The sequence below is a fragment of the Mycteria americana genome, chromosome 9 (assembly GCF_035582795.1).
Source record: "Mycteria americana isolate JAX WOST 10 ecotype Jacksonville Zoo and Gardens chromosome 9, USCA_MyAme_1.0, whole genome shotgun sequence".
Taxonomy (NCBI): domain Eukaryota; kingdom Metazoa; phylum Chordata; class Aves; order Ciconiiformes; family Ciconiidae; genus Mycteria; species Mycteria americana.
In genome coordinates this window covers 3493323-3513796 of record NC_134373.1, presented here as the reverse complement: position 1 = coordinate 3513796, position 20474 = coordinate 3493323, and the positions used below count along the sequence as shown (strand labels likewise).

General features: G+C 41.7%; 1 protein-coding gene across 4 annotated transcripts in view; it reads left to right on the top strand.

The window, feature by feature from the left end:
- The window catches only part of UBE2F (ubiquitin conjugating enzyme E2 F (putative)), an 84196-nt gene that overhangs the window by 37285 nt on the left and 26437 nt on the right, over positions 1–20474 (top strand). For 3 of the 4 annotated variants that reach the window (XM_075511548.1, XM_075511546.1, XM_075511547.1), the window contains 2 exons: positions 13823–13855; positions 16216–16278. In XM_075511548.1, coding sequence (XP_075367663.1) covers positions 13823–13855; positions 16216–16278 — 96 coding nt within the window. The remainder of the gene's footprint in view (positions 1–13822; positions 13856–16215; positions 16279–20474) is intronic. The other variant, XM_075511549.1, reaches the window with a different exon arrangement.

The window sequence follows — 20474 nt, the reverse complement described above, 5'->3', positions numbered from 1 at the left end:
TGTTAAGACTATGGGTGGGAATAACTGCTGACATTATGTGTACTTAACTTCCTGTCCTCAGTGATGAAGGAAGATGTGTATTAATCTTCTTTTCCATTTTATTCTTGCATCTGTTTGCTAATTGCATGTGATGAATTTCATAGATTAAACATCCTGGAAGCTCAACTACCAGGAGACTCAAATTACTGAATATTATGAAGCATTTTAGGGTGTGTTTGCCTTCAGTAAGTTAGAGGAAAAAACCCTCCATGACCCCAAACAAAAGAAACCAACAGGAATTTTGTCTATGGGTGGTGAAATGAAAGATTCAGCAAGTGAAAAGGAGATAGTAGCTTAACTTTAAAAAGAAAAAAAAAAAAATCCAGCATCCCCCTTGGATTTTGGTTTTTTCCCAATGGGCATTGAAGCACCACAATTGCAAGGTCACATTTTACAGCTTTAAAAAAAAAACACCCCAAATTGCAAAGTTTTCATTCCTCACTTTTTGTCTTCAGAGTCTCCATTTTAAGTAAATGTGCAGCTTCAGTAAGTGTTCTCTCACTTGTCATGTTGTCACTTCATGTGATTTGAAGTGTCATCACAAAAAATAAGTAGCACATGTTGGTCCTAACTTCCAAGTTGTGCCCCTGAAGAAATGCCCTTGTTACACTGTGCCTCTATTACAAAAGGAGCTTAAAAAAAATTGAGCATAAATAGCCATTGGGGATGTCGGTAAGCTGCAAGCACTATTCCCCAAACATTTTTTTTGCTTGGGATACAGATTGTACTTAGGTGGTAACTGGCATCTGGAGTGAGTCTGTTCTTTGTCGAAGATATTCTTCACAGAATCACAGAATCGTATAGGTTGGAAAAGACCTTTAAGATCATCGAGTCCAACCGTAGTCAATCCTGAGATCAATCCTAAGAGTCCAATGTAAGATCATCAAAGTCCAACCGTCTTCATCCATTCCAAGGGCGCTCTTTGAAAGGGCTAATAAACATGAGAAAGGTGGGTCTCGGTCAGAGCCAGGGCTCCTGATGGCTGCTTTATCAGATGCTCTTTCAGATCTTTGGCTGTCACCTGTGAAGCTTCATTCATGCCTTTGTATGTGTTTTGAAGCTGGATTAGGGTCCAAGTGCTTAGATTCCAGGCTACGCACTCTTCTGAGGTGGAAAATATGGAATTGTGCTGGTTTATCGACAATATAGCCACACAGTCAAGTTATTTGTCAGTGTGCATTAATAATTGTGGTAGGTACGTGTTAACTGTAGACCACAGAATTACATGAAACAGTGAGTGACTGGTAGCAAACAAGAGCTATGAGATGTGACTCAGGTTATTTTTATCTCTTAACACTCCACCTGCACTCACTAATCAAGCCTTCCTGAATCCTTTGTTTCCAACACTTGGATGCCATGGTTTGGAGAACCCGCTCATCCCCACAAGCGGAATATTGTGTGCATTTGCACAGTAGCACTACGGATAGTATCCGGTCTTGGCCATTGATGGACTTGAAAGTCAGTATTTCATATTCCACTCATCAATAATATGAAGGCAGACTGGTTTTCTGGAGGAATATACCCAAATTTATCCAATAAAGCACTCTAAAACTTTGCTAAAATATTTAATTTGAGAACGGGGAATGTACTGTATTTCTGTGACAAAAATTGGCAGGCATTACTAATGCAGCCATTCTGAGTTCATTAGTAAAACCATTCAAATAGATAGTGCAAAACCTCAAAAGCCACATGCACAAACCAGCTCTGCTGTATGCTATTGCATGCATTCATGTTATGTGCCTAACCTTTTAGAAGGCTTAAGTTTTAGAAGTTTTAATTGTCTCATCTTCTGTATCCTTGTGGTGGCAGCAGAGCTCTTACATGAAAAATCCTTCAAAACAAACTGCTGTGACCTTTTTAACACTTTCTTTAGTATCAAATGGGTAGAAACTTGAAGAGGTATTTAAATTACGCCTTTTAACTTTCTGAAATTAAAAAAGTATTTAGGAGATTTTATTTTTTAAGTTATCTGATAAAATGTGTTTTAACAGTGTAGAGAATTCTTAAGGGGGAAAAAAGCTAACTCAATTTTATTTTCTAGTATTTTGTTGCACTCGGTGTCATCTCATCCATGATTGAATTCTCTTTAAGTTACTAAGTGTTTGAGCATTATCTTTTTTCCACTTTACTACTTCCTGTTACTGAATGTGTTGCCATGGACCACTGTTAACAGCAGGCTGTGTACTAGTGATGGCACTAAAGAATGTGCTATTTCTGAATTCCTGTAGTAGATACTTTTAAAATCAGGTTATTAAGAAAGTTGGGCTTTAACCCTGAAACAGGTCATTGATAGGTTAATGTTTTAAAACAATCTATATATACTTTTTTTAATCACCGTTAATATGATTTTAAATGTTTTCTTTATCCATAGAAACACTCCTGAATCCTAAATTCTTAGGTAATTTCTGGTAGCAGTTTGCTTATGGACCGTGTAAAAACTGATGCAATGCTTTCTAACTGATCTTCGTGTAATCTTTCACTTCTTTATAGCTAGCTGTGAGTTAGCAACAGGAGCTTATTTACCTTTCAGTCTCCATTCTGTTATGTTCTGCATCATTTTATTGCATGCTTCTTCCCTCTCTAAAACAGAGTATTCATAAAGCAAAGGACTGCTGAAGTTATTTTGGGCCTCTGCTCAGACTGTCTGAACTTGCTTTTCTCCTGCTTTTAGGTCTGATGGTCAAAACTGAAGTTTTCCAGGCGGAAAGCAAATAGTTGGTTTTAATTCCATTCTGTTCTCAGATTTTTATTTTGCTGACAATACCAGCTTTTAAATACCCAGTATGAAATAATGCTATTGTTGCTCTGATACCCTGCTGCTTCCCCTCAATAGTTCCAATTTCAACCTCAAAAGTGCTTCAGTAGCTCCTTTTAGTCCTCAACATGCACTTCCTTGTACCTTATTTGTGATGAGTATCATCTGCCTAGTTAAGATAGGCCTCCCTAGTATTCATCAGCTTTCTCTCAAATGCTTGTTTTCACTATGCTATAAAATTATCTTGGGTGATTGATTTTAAAAAATAAAGGAAGAAGTGGATCTGTGTATTGTGATTGCCTAATTGGTTCTAAAAGTCAAGCTGTTCCTTCTGCAATTATCTCTAACAAAGTGCAACTGGAAATTGGTCAGTGACTGATTTATGAACCATAAAAATAATCAAAGCACATTTGTGCGACTCTGCTGACTGACTCTGGAGGGCTGAGCGTAGTAATGTTAAAACCAGTATTTTAAAATGCGTGGTGAATGTTCATAAGGAGTATTTGGTCCTTTTTTTGGTAACCCTGTTCTGATGGAGCTACAGTTGATTTCAGATAATTGGAGAACTATTTTCTGTAGGATTTTCATGTTGTAGATGCATTTCAATTCTTCATTGAGGTATTTTAAAGAGCTGGTTTTTGTCATTTTCGTGTTACTGCTGTCAGGAGAGACAGGAGCAAGAATGGGAAACATCAAGATATTCTTAAACTACAGATATGCAGACAGCTTTTTATACCTACCTATAGGAAAACATTTTTTTTTAAGGAATTCCTTTCCCATAACTTCAGATACTAGGTTAAGAAATATCTGTGTTATTAGATCATCTAATCTAAAAGTATTAAGACTCGCTTACAATAAATTACTGCTATTTGGAGTTTATCCATAAGCGGCTTGCTTATTTAATTAGCATTTAATACTAAATGGGAAAATATGCCCTATTTGTTGTGTTGGTTCTGCCGTTGTCTTCAGGCAGTAAAATTACTTTTTGAAATCATGCACATGTCAAACTGTAATCTCTTGGAGAAATAAATCAGAGGGTCTTGACTTCATTTTTCTAGTTACCTTTAAGTGAAAATTTAAGCATAAACCTGAGTAGTTTTAAAAGCTTCAGTATAAGCACAAAACTTTCATTCATCACCTTAATGAAAATAGGTGGTCTGCTGTCAAAATGATACGTAATTAGTGTTGAAGAGTATTTTAAACAGACAATAACTGTCACCGTCTTCAGGATGAAGGGAAAAAAGTAAACTTGTATGTTCTGTGGTGTTCTCATTAATTCTTGCTGCTAATACTATTTTTCTCAGCCAGCATTATGGTAACATTGCTCTGCTGTTGATTTATTCAAATCTTATTTTGGAATGGGTCTTTGTACTGTATATAGAAATGTCAAAGCATGTGCTTGTAAAAGCTGCCTTCCTGGATGGAATATGTTTATCTTCCATATTGGTAAAGTAAGGAGGAGAAAGTCATTGAAAGAAGAAAATGAAAGGCTTCATAGCAGTAGCAAAGAGCACAAATGCCAGCTCTTACTGTGCAGGAGGAGAAATTACTGTGAAGTCAAGCATAGTTTAGCAAGGAGATTATTGATCTAATATGAATTTTACATCCAGCTCCTGGGATCTTTTTGGTCACAATCACCAAGGTTACAAAGCTGAGCTCCTGGGAAATTGTATGTGCGATCTCAAGGGGGAGATGGACTCTGTCAAGGTGTTTGCTGCTTCCTGGTACAGACCAGTATAGGGCCTCCGAGTGCTGGGGAGAAAAACATCACCCAGTACGCTTGCAATTATTCACTGCATACCAGTTTCAAATACTGCATTAAGCAGAAGGTTACCTGTTTTTTCAGTCCGTGTGCCTTCACATGTCTTCTCTGGTATTATACAGGAATTGAATCAGGCAGGTGTTGTTTCAGGCAATGTGTCCATGCCTCTTGTGCTGTTGCCCTCTTCAGGCTTTTTACACCACCTTATTTCTCCTTGTGCTGTTTCCAGGAGGTATGGTGGTGCCTTTCACCCAAGCCTGCTCCCTACCCGGAGCAGTATTTGGCACAGTGGGAAGGAAGGAGAGGGGTGAACTTCATTCTGTGCCTGCAGCAGCTATTCCAGAAGGACACCCTGAATGAGCTGACATGCAGGCATGTGGGCTTTCTTTTGTCTGAGGAGCAAGATGCGCAGAATAACTTTCTGGGAGTTCTCACTTCCTCAGCTATGCTAGGCTTGGCTGGCTGTAGCTTTTATGGGTGACCTTCTGGCTGAAACACTGTCAGAGGAGGGCTGTGCCTGCTCACTTCTCAGTATTCCCTCTGGGGTCACATCCAGCTCATCCTCTTCATTTGCAGAGCTGCCTTCCTCCCTTGCCGAGGTCAATTGTATGAGGTTTAACAAGGTCAAGTGCAAGGTCCTGCACTTGGGCCACAGCAACCCCATGCAACGCTACAGGCTTGGGGAAGAGTGGCTGGAAAGCTGCCTGGCAGAGAAGGACCTGGGGGTGTTGGTTGACAGCCGCCTGAATATGAGCCAGCAGTGTGCCCAGGTGGCCAAGAAAGCCAATGGCATCCTGGCTTGTATCAGAAATAGTGTGGCCAGCAGGGCTAGGGAAGTGATTGTGCCCCTGTACTCGGCACTGGTGAGGCCGCACCTCGAATGCTGTGTTCAGTTCTGGGCCCCCCACTACAAGAGAGACATTGAGGGGCTGGAGCGTGTCCAGAGAAGGGCAACGGAGCTGGGGAAGGGTCTGGAGCAGAAGTCTTATGAGGAGCAGCTGAGGGAGCTGGGACTGTTTAGCCTGGAGAAAAGGAGGCTGAGGGGAGACCTTGTCGCTCTCTTCAACTACCTGAAAGGAGGTTGTAGAGAGGTGGGGGTCGGTCTCTTCTCCCAGGTAACAAGTGATAGGACAAGAGGAAATGGCCTCAAGTTGCGCCAGGGGAGGTTTAGACTGGATATTAGGAAATTTTTCTTCACCGAGAGGGTTATCAAGCACTGGAACAGGCTGCCCAGGGAAGTGGTTGAGTCCCCATCCCTGGAGGTATTTAAAGGATGTTTGGATGAGGTGCTTAGGGACATGGTGTAGTGGTGGTTTTGGCAGTGTTAGGTTTATGGTTGGACTCGATGATCTTAAAGGTCTTTTCCAACCTATATGATTCTGTGCATGCAGAAGGCACTTAGAGGTCCAACTCTGTGTGTTGATCTCATGGAGGCTCCCAGGACCACATAGCACAATGTCTCCTGCTGCCAACACCTTTACTCTTTCCCTTACTCAACACACTGACTAACAAAATACAACATATATGGTTGCAAGCAAACAGCTTTAGGAAAAGGCCACCACAGCAGCAGGGAGCTATACCTGCAGCTTAACAGAAACAGGTCAGTGCAAGTGTTTAGTCTTTATTCCCTGAAGATGTAGTCTTTATTTGCTGAAAGGTTGTGATACAAGTACTGTGGGTCTCGACCAAAGGAATCGGTGAAGGAGGGAAAAGCAAGCCTGTTAGCCATTGCATGTCCCTGAAAGTATGGGCACTGATCTGCTGCAAACTGCTTCATCGCAAGTAAAGTGGACTCCTTCAAAGCTCTACTCTGTTCTTGTCAGCACAGCAGGAGCAGAACCACCACCATCCTGCCCCCCCCCCCCCCCCCCCCAAAAAAAAAAAACCAAAAAAAAAAAAAACCAACAAACCCCAAAACAACCCGAACCAAAAACCAAAGCAAAAAATCAGGGCCTTAAGCTGCATGCCTTCTTGTATTTTCTGGGATACTGAAGGGGATATCAGCACTGCAGAAGACAGCTCTGGGGAAGCAGTGAAACACACGGGGATAAATACAGAAGAAACAGTAATTTAGCAAGGGGGTAGGGAGTGGCAGCAGAAGGTAGAGGCAGGTATGGGAGAGAGATATTTTGAACCAGTAAAGAGGTAGATGAGGAAGGACAGAAGAGTCACAACTGTTTGAGGGCTGTTGGTTGTCAGCAAACATGAAAGGACATGCACCATTTGTCTCTTTCCATAATCTAGGAAGTACTTCAGGGACTTCAGTAGGAGCTCCCAGTGGTTCAGAGCCTTCTTTTTGTGATGGTTTGGAGGGTAGTGTCCTCTTTGTTGGTCTAGATCTCTGCATCCCTGCTTGGTGCTGAAGCCCACAGGATATGCACCTGCAGTGGGATGTCTGGCCTGACTTTATCCACAAGTTTATTTCACGCACACCACAACTGCTCTGACCCCACAGACAGTGGGGACAGGGGCAGGTTCTGCTTCAAGATGGCACTGCTGCTCTGAACCGAAGACGGACCGGTTCACTGGTGCCCTGCTCGCTGTGCAAGTGCCTGGCCCGGGCAGTTCTCACAAGGGCTGGGCCATCCCTTGCGACTCTGATCAGCACTGGGGACTGGGGAGAGCCTGTGGGTGTCCAGCAAAAACCAAGCGAGGGAGATTTAGTTGTCGTAGTCAAAGGGGTTTCTGAATGTCCTTGCTGGTCACGATTTAGATAGGTATTTGTAGCTGTTGCAAAAGGCACAGCTTTACCACAAGGTACCTTTCAATGGTTCAAGTCTCCCTCTGTAAAGGAAGTCATCTAAAGAAAAGTGCAGTGCAAAAGATTTATATTCTTCAATACCTTTGCTCTCTAAAGTGCTTAAAATGTCCATTGTTACTGCTTTCATTTCTTTGCCTTTCTTTTCCATTTTTAAAAATTGAATAAGCAGCAGACAGAAAAACTTCACACCCAGTATTTGGTAAAGAGAAGGTACAGGCCACTGAATACATTCTTCTATGTAGATCTGACATTATTCTATTTTTCTTAAAATAAGCTTCAGGAGGTTTTTCTGCAGGGATATATTGTGTTGTATTGTGATTTTATAAATCGGCTTTATCAGTTTTGTAAGAAGTGATGTCCCTCCCCACCGTACATGCCCAGGCTGGTGAAAATACTTACACAAATCAATGTCTTGTAATAACCTTTGCTTCATAAAAGATTTGCAAACGTTTTCTTTTTCTCTCTTTAATGGCTTCTGGCAAAGCCTAATCTTTGTTTTAAATACAGCAGCTGTTATTACTAGCATGTTTTTAAAGAGTGATTCAGTAGAACAGTGCAGTACATTAGTAAGTCTAATTAAACCATGCTTGTTTTCCCCAAATTGTTGATTTCTGAATATGCAATTTGTGTCAACTTTAATCAGTTGAGTAGACTGGTCTCCAGAGGGCGATTGCTTTAGTGTTCGTAATCACTGTAGTGTAGTTCATTAAGAAGCTATCACGGAATTCCCCTGGGAACAATTTATAAAAGATTATCTGCTTGCTCTGAAGTAACCTTGGGGACAAATGTCAAGGAGTCAGTAACAAAAGTAAGGGATTTTAGACGAGTGCTCCAGCATACTTGGCAATTCACAACTGTCTTGGTCTGGGAGAAGAACAGACTACAATTGTTCCTGTTTTCTTCCCTCTAGTATATTTGAGCACAGAAGAAATCGTTTTCCAGCCTTCCTCCTTTTTTTTGTGTTTGCTAACTGGAGCAGTTCATGCCATTTAAATTACCCAAAGCCCTCTAAGTAAGCTACTGTTGTTGTGTTTGGGTGGGAAGCATGAGCTGGGATTGCAGGCACATGAGAATTGAGATGGCTTTTGTGGCTGATTAAAGAAAGCTAACGTTCTCTTCGTCACCTTATTCCAGGTGGAAATGGTGTTTTACCTGCTGCAGGAATTTTGCAACATACTTGTAGCAGTGTTACGTGCAAGATTAGAGAGGAGCAGGACAGCGAGAGGAAATGTAAGAGAGAACGCTTTATTTGGGAGAAGACTGTTTAGGAGGGAAGCAGTTTTTTCATAAGCTAAAAAGTGCCTACCATCCCTGGCATGAAAACATTCTTTTTTTTTTTTTTTTAACCCCTTGGACCAGTGATAAGTTTTGTGTGGTCGGTTACATTGTAGTGGTTGCAAACAAGTGGTTAGTCCTGGGGAGAAATCAAAGATGTTTGTGGAGGTGTGTTGAGGAGGCAGAAAGAGAAGTCCAGCAGAGTCTGGGGAAGGTGGGGCTGGGTGGGATGAAGGATGCTTGGTTTTCTGGGCTGCAATGCAGAGAGAAAGAAGCTGGGCTTGTTTGTAAGAGACAATGGAAGAAGGGGAATGGAAGTGGAAAACCACGTTGAGCTGGTGCGTAGGCAGACAGGACAGCGGAGAGCTGGCCCAGGAGACAGCCATGCAGTGGCCCGACTTTAAGCTTGCTGAGTTTTTGGGTATAATTTCAAGCCCTTTTCCAAGCTGTGATGTACAAAGCTTGGCACTTGTTTTATTGGAGTTACTGCTTCAGTTTGGTTTTTTTTTTTAAAAAAAAAATTGCTTCTGACATCTGCTTGTATAAATGACTGCTGCTCCTTTCATTGATCTGAATGGGTTAAATTGTTTGTATATAAAAATGGTTTAGCAATGAGCTTTAATCAGTCTATTAGATCAGAAATGCTCCTTGGATCTCTAAAGAAGTTTCTTTGATTGGAAGTTCATTAGCTGCTTTTGTCTGGCTTGTTCTCTGCTTAAATTAATGTATTAAATATACTTTGCCTGTTAAAGGAAAATCTTAATTTACAATTTACGTGTTTACTCTCTCTTCAAAAGAAGTGCTGTGTGGCTGTATTTCCAAACATCGGGAAGCATAGCTAAACACTTGTCTGTTACACGGTTTCAATGGCATCGCTTTTGTGAAGTGGTTGTGAGAACTGCCACTTGGGAAGATTTGGTGACTAACTGAATTAGGACCTCCTACAAATGCAACGTTTTGAGATTCTCTAGCCTCAGGACAGGCTATTTCAAAAGCTGTATTTAGTATTTTGATTTATGCTCTTGTACTTTAAACATTGCTGCAGTGGCAGATTTTTTTTCTCCCCTTATTTGGCATGCCGTAAATAAATCTGTGGGCAGGGGTTTAATGTAACTTTTCACTCAGATGCAACACAAATACTCAAGAATGAAAAGGGGTGATTATAAAGGGTTATTTATAACAGTCTGTTGATCTTCTGACTTGCTCGTGTTGACTTCCCATGCTTGAGCTCAAAATAGTGACAGTGCCAAGGAGCAGAGGGTGTTTCCTTCATTATCCCCTCTTCCATTATGGATTTAACTAGGTACTGCTCTTTAGTTCAAGTATGATACTTGAATCTTCTGAACTAACGTAGTAGAGGGGAATTAAAAACACTTGCTTACCTGAGACCTGCAGTTGGCTCGTGAAGGCAGGCGTCTAACCTCGAACCTCGGGGGTGACATCTGTGCTGATGCAAAGCCTCTGGGAGACCAGGGGGACAGGGAGAGGGCCTGCCTGGGCACAGCTGGAGCAGGAACCAGATAAAGCGGCTTGGGGAATTCTGCAGCCTTTCCTACAGGGTCCATCCTGAGCAGAGCGTGCCATTTCATTACGAAAAGTGTAAGAGGTCCTCAGTTTTGCTCTGAGGTTACCCCTCAGTAGCAGGTTTACTTGTACTCTGTAACTTTGATGTTAAACATGTCGAAAAGTAGACAAAAAGAAGCATTGTAAAGGAAACAGCCTTGTCAGATACTCGCCATGTGAACAGGCAGGTCCCTGTGTCTGGTTCTCCTTTTGCAAGTAGATTCTTTCATTGAAGTGGAGCAGCGTAAAGATGTGCATGTTAACATTTTACGGCAACATCTGCCCTGCTCCTACGTGTGAAGATAACCTTTAAAAATTCTTGTACATAGGGTTAACTTTCTGTTTTCAGAGTATTTAAGCCAGAAGTTCAGTAAATGTTTGAAGCTGGGAATGGTGCTTTATTACATTAAAAGAAAACAGAATTTTTTGAACTGTTAAATCTGACACAGTCTGGCTTGCAAATCCTTTTACTTTGTCAGGAAAATGTGAAGCAAGCGTTGAGGCAAGTGCTTATCTGCATGCAGCAAGCAGCTCTGCTGAAGTCAATAATGCAAAGTGATTATTTTTGCAATGCAACAGTGTCAAGTTTTTCAAATATGAAATACTTGCTTCACTCTTGCTCATCTGTTCCATCCCACTTCTCTTTCTCAATATCCTAGATTTAAATCCAGGCTAGCCTCAAACTCATTACAAAAAGTGTTGCCCTCTGGTAGTAATTTAGCATTATTTTTTATGGAGCCATGCAAGGCTATAAAATGAATCCAGCAAATCATAAAACTTGAATAGGTGGAAACATCAGAAACGATATTAAGAATTTCACACATAAGTTATTCAGTAATAATAATAATCCTTTCACGCTTTTTGGTGTCTAGGATGGCTGTGAAAATGTACAGCACTCTGAAAACTCACAGCCTTACAGAGGTTTTTGCTGGGTTTTTTTGTGGTTCGGTTTTGTTTTTTTTTTTCTTTTTGATAGAACTCAAGTGTCCCAAAGTCTTAAAACCAGGGTTCTGCAAATGAGAATTTGGGAGCAATTTAGGTAAACTTCAAAAGCAGGTGTTTACGGAATGGGAAAATAATTTGATATCATTTACATTTCTGTTTTGAGTTGCAACATTTACTTGTGTAAGGTATGGCTTGTCGCTGCTCATGTTGGAGCAGAAGTGTTTTGTGTGGAGAGACATCTGCAAGTGTCCTGGCAGGGAGGCTCTGGGGGCTTCAGCACTGTTAAACATGAAGAGAAGGTGAGCTCTTCAGGGTTTCAGAATCAATGTGACTGAGTTGCTCTTTTGTTTGTTTCTTTTTAGCCGTGCTGGCAAGTGGTTGAACAATTGTGGACAGTTTGCAACCCTGTGAATGCCGTTTTGGCGTTCAGGCAGGATTTAGAAATGGACAGAGCCCAGCATGGTAGTGTGAGCTCCTCATACCTCTTTAGGATGTTTTTTGACACTCAGTATTGTGATTCTGCATCACGTTCTCCGCCTACAGTCTGCTGTCACATGGTGTAGATGAAAGACGACCCTTAAAAAGTTAATTTATTCCTGCTTCCTCAAGTGGAAGAAAGCAAATTACCGTGCTTTAGTAAGGTCCCATTATCAAAGGTTGTGGGAAACACACAGTGGGTTAAAATCGGACGCAAGAAATTCTTAACACCCCCGAGACATTCACTCTGCCTCCCTGAAGGACAATACAGCCTTTGAGGACAGCAGTGGAAGGGGCTCCTGACCTTCAGGGGTCAGAGCATCTGCTGCGGCAGAGTGGCTGGCTGGAGACGGGGGCACTCTCAGCCGCCCCTGGTTACAGACCCTGCATCAGTCGGTCCTCGGGCTGCATCCGTGCCAGGGGCAGTGTACGTAGGGGCACCGGGGCGGAGCAGACCCCGAGAACGGTGATGCTGTGGCAGCCTGTGCTGTTTTAGCTTGTTTGGCTTGTTTTTTCTCTAGCACCGCTGCACTGTACAAGTAGTTTATCCCCAGGATTGCTTAATACAGGTTTCGTTAATACCGTGTTTTGCTAACCTCTGCTATGCCCAGTTTCTGTGACAGTAGTTGTAGTTGAACAAGCACAGAAGTTAAATAAAGGGTAAAACGATGACTTTCATCCGTTATCTGAAATAGTCCATTTTCTCATACTTGCCAAGGAACTGACAGTGTGGTCGTTTGGGAGTGGGGATGACTGCTCAGCACTATAGTCTTGAAATGTATGGACAACTGTAATTCTTAGGTGTCTCGGGTGTGTCCTTTTTTGCAGTTTATGTGTCTGTGCTGCCGCTGAGGATGATGAGTACATTTGAGAGAGTCGCTGTCTCTGCCACACCTGATTATTTCAGAAGCTCTATGAGGAGAAGATGCTGAAACTGAAAACTGTGTCTGACAATATCAGCTTTGCTGGGCAGATTTACGTTATTAAAAGCAGATAAACTGAGTGGGTTGTTTGTGCGAGATCAGAGGAAAATTGGATTGTGAGAGGCTGTTCTCCAGATAATGCTGACCGTGTCTTTTTCATTAGGGCATAATTGGATAGTGTTCTTAAGGGATATGGATTTCTGTGGTCCACCACTCAGCAGAGGGCCTGGAACAGGAAACAAACTGAAATACGCTCATTTATTGAAGTTCTTTGCCTTGGATAGGAAGTTTTTACTTTGAGGCTTTATTGTGAAAGGTATGTTTTAGCCACAAAACAATTAATGTGCAGTGTTTGTCCTGCTACTGGAAATCAGGCAGTGTGGTTTTCATGGGTAGGTAGTCAAGTGCTAGCAGGCTGTAAGGGCAGGAGGTGCAATGCTGATCTTACTTAGTTGCCTGGTAGGTGTGAGCTCTAGTGCCCAGACTTCAGTGGGATTTTGCAGTAGGGTAGCTTAGTTATGCTGCTACTAAAGAAAATAGTCTTTCCTCTAGGTAGAAAAGCTTTAGCCTCGGAGTTGGTGGTAGGTGATGCTTTTAAGTCTCTTCCTGTAATATTTGGATCTTGTGCATTTTCTTATTCTCTGAAGGTTGCAACTGAGGATGTGGACTCTTAGGTCAGTGCTAGTAGGACCCTTTTGGAGATGCCCACCCCAAAATAAGCTGTCTTTGACGACACCATTTGGAGGCAGGTTCCCGTGAACCTTCCTGTTGGCAGGGATTGCAAACCCTCTCTATTCAGCTGTGTTTAAATAGATACTTAAAGGGAGTAAAATTATTTGAGACATATGCTTATGTAAGAACGGTATTTCTCTGTACTCATAATACACCTAAATTTCTTTTCTCTGATATTTTGACACAGTTTCAAATATTTGTCTGACACCATTTTAATTTTGAGAATGGATTACTGAATTAAGTTTTATACCCACCCTTTGAACTAAGCAGTGCAGTCAGTTGGTGGCATATACTAAGGTATTATTCCTCTCCTCCTTGAGCAGAGAAACAACAGGAATAAGGCTCCTATACACAGAGAAAGATCTGAACTTGTATTTGAATATGCAGTATTTGGTTTTGGTGACTTCTAAATGTCAAGCATCCATGAAATGAGAAAGCTTTTTCAATATTTTGATTTAAATTAGTAAAACATCACTCTCAATCTAGATCTGATTTCCAGTAATTTCATGGATTAATAGAAAAATAAAGTATGTGAACGTGTTCAAAACACCTGAAATGCATGCCTGACTGACTGTGCTTTTCCTTTGCAGGATGTTGTCTGGGGGTTAAACTCTTTATTTACTGTAAGTAAATGAATATTTTGCATATCCACTTTCCTTTTTCCTGCCTGGTTTGGTTTCAGCATCACCTAATGTGAACCCCATCTGTTGCCTCTTAAACCTAAGGTCATTATTTCCTTTGGCTTCAGTGGGTGTTGTACAAGCATGAAATCAGTTTGTGCTTTTGTTTGTATAACTGCAAGACTCGCACAGACGGTCTGAAATGCCGGCTTTTTTGTACATCGTTTTTACTTTTGGTTACAAATCTGTTAGGGGATATTTTGGTAACAAGTTACGTGGGATCTTCCACACAGTGTGTGAAATTCCTTCAGCTGGTTTGCAGGAAATAGAAATTCATATTGCTCTGAGAAAGAATTGTGTTGGTGTTATGGTTTTTAAAAATTATTTTTAGGAATTAATGACTACCCTGCAGTCTCATTCCTGTTTGGAACACTTATATTCCTGTTCAAGGGCCTCGGTACCCACCCGCAGAATTTGCATAAACCCCAACTTGTCACAGAAATGATATGACTTTGTTCAGGGATCCCATTTTCCCCCTTTTCCTTAGATTGACAGGAGCAAGAACCTGTGCCTCGTAATTACAGGAGCAACTTGAAAATGGAGGAGAGGGCGGGAAGCTGCAAGAGGCAGGCAGGATGCCACAGCAGCTTTTGCCCTAAAAGCGGAGAGAAGCTAAGTCTTTACTGTACAAAAGCTGCCTTTTTTAGGGAGTCCAGGGTTATGTTCCCCTTCCACAGCCATTGCTGCTGGGTAGGAAGATCAGGAGAAAGCAGAGAAAGGCACTGACTTGGTCACCACGTTTGTCATCAACTCCGGAGAGAACTACCCCAGCCACTCCAGGGCATACAGAGGAGGCTGTGAAAGGCTTTGGATAAGGAGCATCGCTGTGGCCTTCGCTAGCCCCGGCCTGTTTTCAGAAAGAGGAATTCCTTCCACCGCTACCTGCAGGAGGAGGGGCAGAGCAGTTACTGTGCTCCCAGCACTATCACCAGGATCATCATGTGTTTCTAAAACCTCTAGCATAGACCAAGCCAGTGACTGGCTACAATCTCCTAAGCTTTCCTGGCATCCAAAGGTGTGATTTGTTTTGACAATTTCTTTGGTAAATTGGTTTAGAAGATGGGAGAGCATTTGCCTTTTCAACAAAGAGCAATTGCATTTCACAGTTAGTCTCCCACTGCATGCTAAGTAACTGGAAGAAAGCGAAATCCACTGGAGGTACAAAGAAGTGCCTTCAGAGGCAGAACTGCACGTAAAAATAATCTGTTGGGCAAACAGCTGTAAAGAGCGATGGTCATGCGTCGGAGACCACGGGGATTTGTCATGGCTGGTAAGAGCCATGCTTCCCAGCTTGCCTCTTGGACTTCCCTCACACCCAGCTTCTTATAAATAATTAAGCTTTGAAAAGCTGGCGTTGGATTGTACTGGCCTTGCAGATTCTTTTGGGGTTTTCTTGAAGAAAGTGAGTGAAAATGAGGTGGATTGGTGTCCTGGTTTGAATGAAATGGGAGGTTTGCTGCTTGAAAACGAGTCAGAGTGACACGAGCCTTTCACACTTGTGAAACGATGGCATTTCGCTTCTCTCTCAGGCTAACCTTAGACTGGGGAAAGTGATCTGGGCTGCAGGCAGAATAGGGAGTTTTGTGATTCAATGTTATTTTTTAATGATAATTCCTCTTTTATCAGCATCTTGGTTTCCTTTGGTTTTAACCCTAGACCCTTTCTCCTTCTGAAGTTAGTATTTATGGAGATTAAACTGACATACCTGAGAGATATTTTGATTATTTCTGCTCCCTGGCCCCATGTGCCCTTAGCTCTTGGGGTCTTTGCACTAAAACTTTCCTGTCTGTCAGGCTTCAGGTTATGTAGTTTCTTCACAGAGGGAATTAGATTGCTTTGCTATGGAGATGGTATTCAGGAAGCTATTCCTGCTTTATCACCAGGCTGTTTGCAGGGTTGTTTTTTTTTAAGGGTTTACTTTACCCTTGAACAAAATCAACAGGAATTGTGCCTTCTGAAACTTTGAATGTTCTTTCAAAATTTGATTTAAAACTGTCTCAGTTTTTCAAATAGAAATGCATCACTGCCAGAGAGAAGTGTCATGGGGCTGTGTGTGGCGTGCCACCAGATGGGGTCGAACGCCTTGCTGCTGTTGTCCTTTAATTGACTTGTGATTTGGTTTGCAATCATCAAACTCATTTGCATCTACCTTTGGCCAGGGATACCTATCAAGGTAGTGAGAGAAGGACACTACACTTGCAGGTCTTGTTTGCTTTGTTTAATTATCTTGTTCATTAGGGCTTTGGATTCCTTGTGCGATGCAGTGAGTGGAAACCTTATAATGTTCTCTGTTTCTTTTCCAGGATCTTTTGAATTTTGACGATCCTTTGAATATTGAGGCTGCAGAGCATCATTTGCGTGACAAGGTGAGTTGGGCTTATTTAAAGCACGTTGTTCCTAAACAAATGCACATACTGTACTTGGCAATTCCCAGTCAGTCCTTTTAAAGCAGTTGAGCTGGTGCTTCAGGCAGTCAAGTGACTCATTGTATCAGCAACCAGTTATTCAAACAAAATGTGCTTTATCTGGGAAAGTAAACTTGACGCAGTAGTGTTATTCACTGTATGCTGGAATTGTTGACCATAATGTAGTCATATCCCCAAAACAGATCATCTTTTCCTTCTTGTTTCTGAGATTTTCCCTGAAGTTGTACATGTTCTGTGCAGCAAATGATAGTGAGTGAATTGGTTTGGCACAGTTACGTGAGTAGCCTTTACCTTAAAAGGCCTGCAAAAAGATCTCATCCTTCTGTGTCCTTCAAAATGCAACTTTTTTCTTCGCGACTCTTAGGTGTTGCATGCTTTTATTAAGCCAGGAGAAATCTGGGCATGTTTGAAAGACAGGAGTGGAAACTTTATTTTCTTTTTACTGATCCTGTTTGTTTTGCATGTATGAGGGACTGGGCAAAGCAAAACATGGTATTGATTAGCGGCCTGATGAACGTCTGTGAGGTGTACCTCTCAACTGAGACTGAGCATGGAGGTAGAGGTGAACAGAGTACTAACTTCCCCTTTCTATAGATCTCTGGAGTTGTCACGTTACATTATTATAGATGCATACCTCAAGCATATAAAAGTTACAGTTGGCATGTTCAAGATCTCTTGTTTTAATTAAACTCTTCTGATACTTTTGTTGAAGTTAACCTTAAAGATTGAAGAAGGTTTCCAGGTAAACGTTGATTTGAAGAGTTCATTGAAAATGCAAAGTCAGGCAGTGCACCTAATTTATCTCATTTTTCAAAAGGAAACATCAGGATTGCAAGTTCATCTTTCTAGCTATTTTCTTGTTTAATGAGATCTTGTAGCTATTCTAGTATTCGTCAGTGTTTGTGGGGTGGGGACGAGACTGTAAGCCTAAGGTAAGAAAAATTCAGTAGACACCTACTCTGGAAGAGGTTTTTTTTTTTAGTGGTTTTGTTACATCATTTTGGCAAAGAGTGCCAGGAAGCCTTCCAAGCCATAAAACACTGAAAGCAGTCACAGAGGGGATACAGCCTGAGAAGCAAAACCAGCGTAGTGAAGGTAGCAGGCTGAATCATTTTCTTTGTTTGCATCGTTAGCCTGAATTATTCTCTAATATCTTGCCAGGGAAATTTGTAGCTCTTTGGGAATGGTGAGGCTACACACCTATTACTGAGTGTCGAATTTGGCACTTGATTTCTTCTAACTGCCAGAGGGAAAGCGGTTTGTCTGGTGTCTGGGTAGGTTTTTGTAAGGAGAGATGCTCCCACAGTACTAGTAGTCTTGTGTCAGATGTGCTGAGGCTGTGGTAGGTGAGTCTTACCAGTGCTTCAAGTAAATTGTTAGACCTCAGACCAGCCAGACAGTAATGTCCTCTTCACAGTGAGTGATGAAATGCTAAAAAAATCACTGTCCTGCATCTCTCAACCTCATTCAGAAATTGGAAATCTTGGGAATCCACAGAAAGGAAAAATGTTACCTGCTTTTAAAAACACACCTCCCTCAAAAGCTGAGAGGTGAGCACTCAAAATACGCACTGCTACACTAATAGCATGGAAGTTTGGGTTTGGGTTTTTTTTTTCCCCCAGATAAAAGCAGCTGTGGAAGAAGTGAAAGGGAAATTGAGTGGGTTTTTTGACAGTCTTCTAAACTAAAAATATTTTTGGAACAAACATTTTTTTATTTAGTAAACTCTAAGTAGTCTCCACAGATATCTGTAAAATTCATGTTCTGCCATGCTAACTTTTTTTTTAGAGCTTATCTGAATTTAGCTTAGGTATTTCATTGAGAGTGACAGCACCAGGAAGTGCTGGATTTTCCATAGTATGTCTTACAGCAACATCAAGACAAAACCAATAGTGCTTGTCTGGAGAGGATAAATTATGCAGGGGAGAGAAATGGCTGCTTTTACAATTAGCCTCAAAGGATGCAATTGCAGCGTGAGTTAGTTTTTGCCTCTCTCGGGCATAGATGTCATGTAGCATATAAGCATTTTGTTGCGAAGTCAAAGTGCTGTGGTCCTGTCCTGTCTCTTAAGAAAATACTTGCAATACACAATATGGTTAATATGGGAATGCTAATGAATTTTCCCCGAGACATTTTATAAGTGTAATACAATTATACAAATAGTGTATAAGTAATATATAAGCCCGCACACACAGTCTACGTACGAACAGATGTACAAATATATCTATATACAAATAATTTTGTATACAAACATCTGTGTCTAACAGATACTGTAAGAGAATGCCTTTGGTCATTTCACAGCGTGGGAGCCATATATGGCTTGTAACAAATGTGATCAGAACAAATGTAGCCAAAACAAATGTACATCGAGCTGTTTTCTGTGGTTCTCCTGGAGGAGATGACTCAGTATTTCACTGATGTCATTTCAGATTTCAAATCCTGGGATCCCTTTACTGACATTCTAGGCTAAGTGTGGCTGCCCGAGAGGTTAACAGCTAATCTGAAGCCTGCCTCTGGTTATTGAAAATGTGAAACCGGAGTTTGTTCAGTTCCGTAGGCTGGTATTAAGTCATCAGAAATGACCGCTGTCTTGCAGATGCTGGAAGAAGTCACATCGTAGATATCAAATCCTTATTATTGATTCTTGGAGAACAGTTGTGCTGTGAATGTTTGTGTTACAGATCAGGCTGTGAGGGACAGCTAAGATCTCTTCCTGCATAAGGAACCTCTTAATTTTTGCATCAAATCTATGGCTTATACCTGAGCACAGAGTTGTAGTTTTTGGGAAAGCAGCCTTGTTCTAGGATGTAAAAATGATACAAAATTCAGAGCTCAAGTTGTTCAATTAATGGCTTTAAAAAACTGTGTCTTATCTGAGATCTGAGTTTGTGCAGCTTCAGCTTCCAGCCCTCGGGTGTCATCTTCAGCTCAAGGAAGAAGCTGTCAGTTACTGAACCTCTTGCCTGGCAGCTTCCTTCAGCCAGTGATCATCAAGTCACTTTTAAACGAATTATTTTTTAAAGTACATACAATTGTTTATACAGCTTGAGTAATTCTACAGTTCTTCCCCACACACTTTGCAAGATGTCAGTAACTTTTTGGAAGGTTGTACAATGAATTTGGGCAGAGTCATCAAACATCCATTTTCAGAAATGCTAGATAAAGAGATTATCTCAATACTCAGGCTTGCTAGCCCTCTACTTATGTATCCAAAACCTACCTTCTTATCAGCTACAGAACTGATCTGGAGACCTATGTTGTAATTGGTTGTTTTCATCAAAAGACCTTTTCAGTGGCAGGTGGCTGTCTGCCACCTTGTGTGACTTCAATTAATTTTTCAGAGATAGGACCCCTGTATTTGCCTGCGTTAAATGGTACTGTTCAAGTGATTTCATTGTCATTGCGATCAATTTTGTAAGGCTTCAGTTTTGCCAATTTTGAGTTTATCTTACGATTGTCATCAAGTGATGTTGGATCCTCCAAAGCTTCGTTACCCACGTGGTAATCTCCTTCTGTATGTGCAGTCAGACGTCCCCTCTTTCAGCTTATGAGCTCAACCTCACGTTCTCTTGCTGCGCACCTCTGAGAAAGCTCTGTCCACTTGGTAACCTCCTCATCAGTATTGGGGGACTGCTTTTAGGTCCCCCCAAAGCCTTCTCCTCTCCACCAAGCAGCCCTGTTTCTCAGCCTCTCCTTGCCCTGAGGCTTTCCCAGCAGAGCTGTCCCCAGCCCAGCATCTGGGACTTTCCTCGTGCAGGGGCTGAGTGTGTCCCAGGGACAGGACTTTGCATTTGGCCTTGCTGAGCCTCCTGAGGTTGCTGTCAGCCTTTCCTCCAGCCCACGCAGGTCCCTCTGGAGGGTGGATTTGCCCTCTGGCATGTTGACTGCATCCTCTTTAGTGACTGTATTTCTGTAGACCTGGTGCCAACTTCCACACTCAGCCAGTTTTTAAACTCAAACCTTCTTGCAAGCTAGTTGACTGTGGCTTTCAGCATTTAATAAAGCATTCAGACAAAATTGTAGTTTCCCTTCAGTCTTCTTCCCCCCCCCCCGCCTTCGTTTCACTCATAATTGTTTCCAGCTTAGGGAAAGTTTGCGTTGTTCATTTTTGTAGTGTTACTTTTTAGAACATTCCT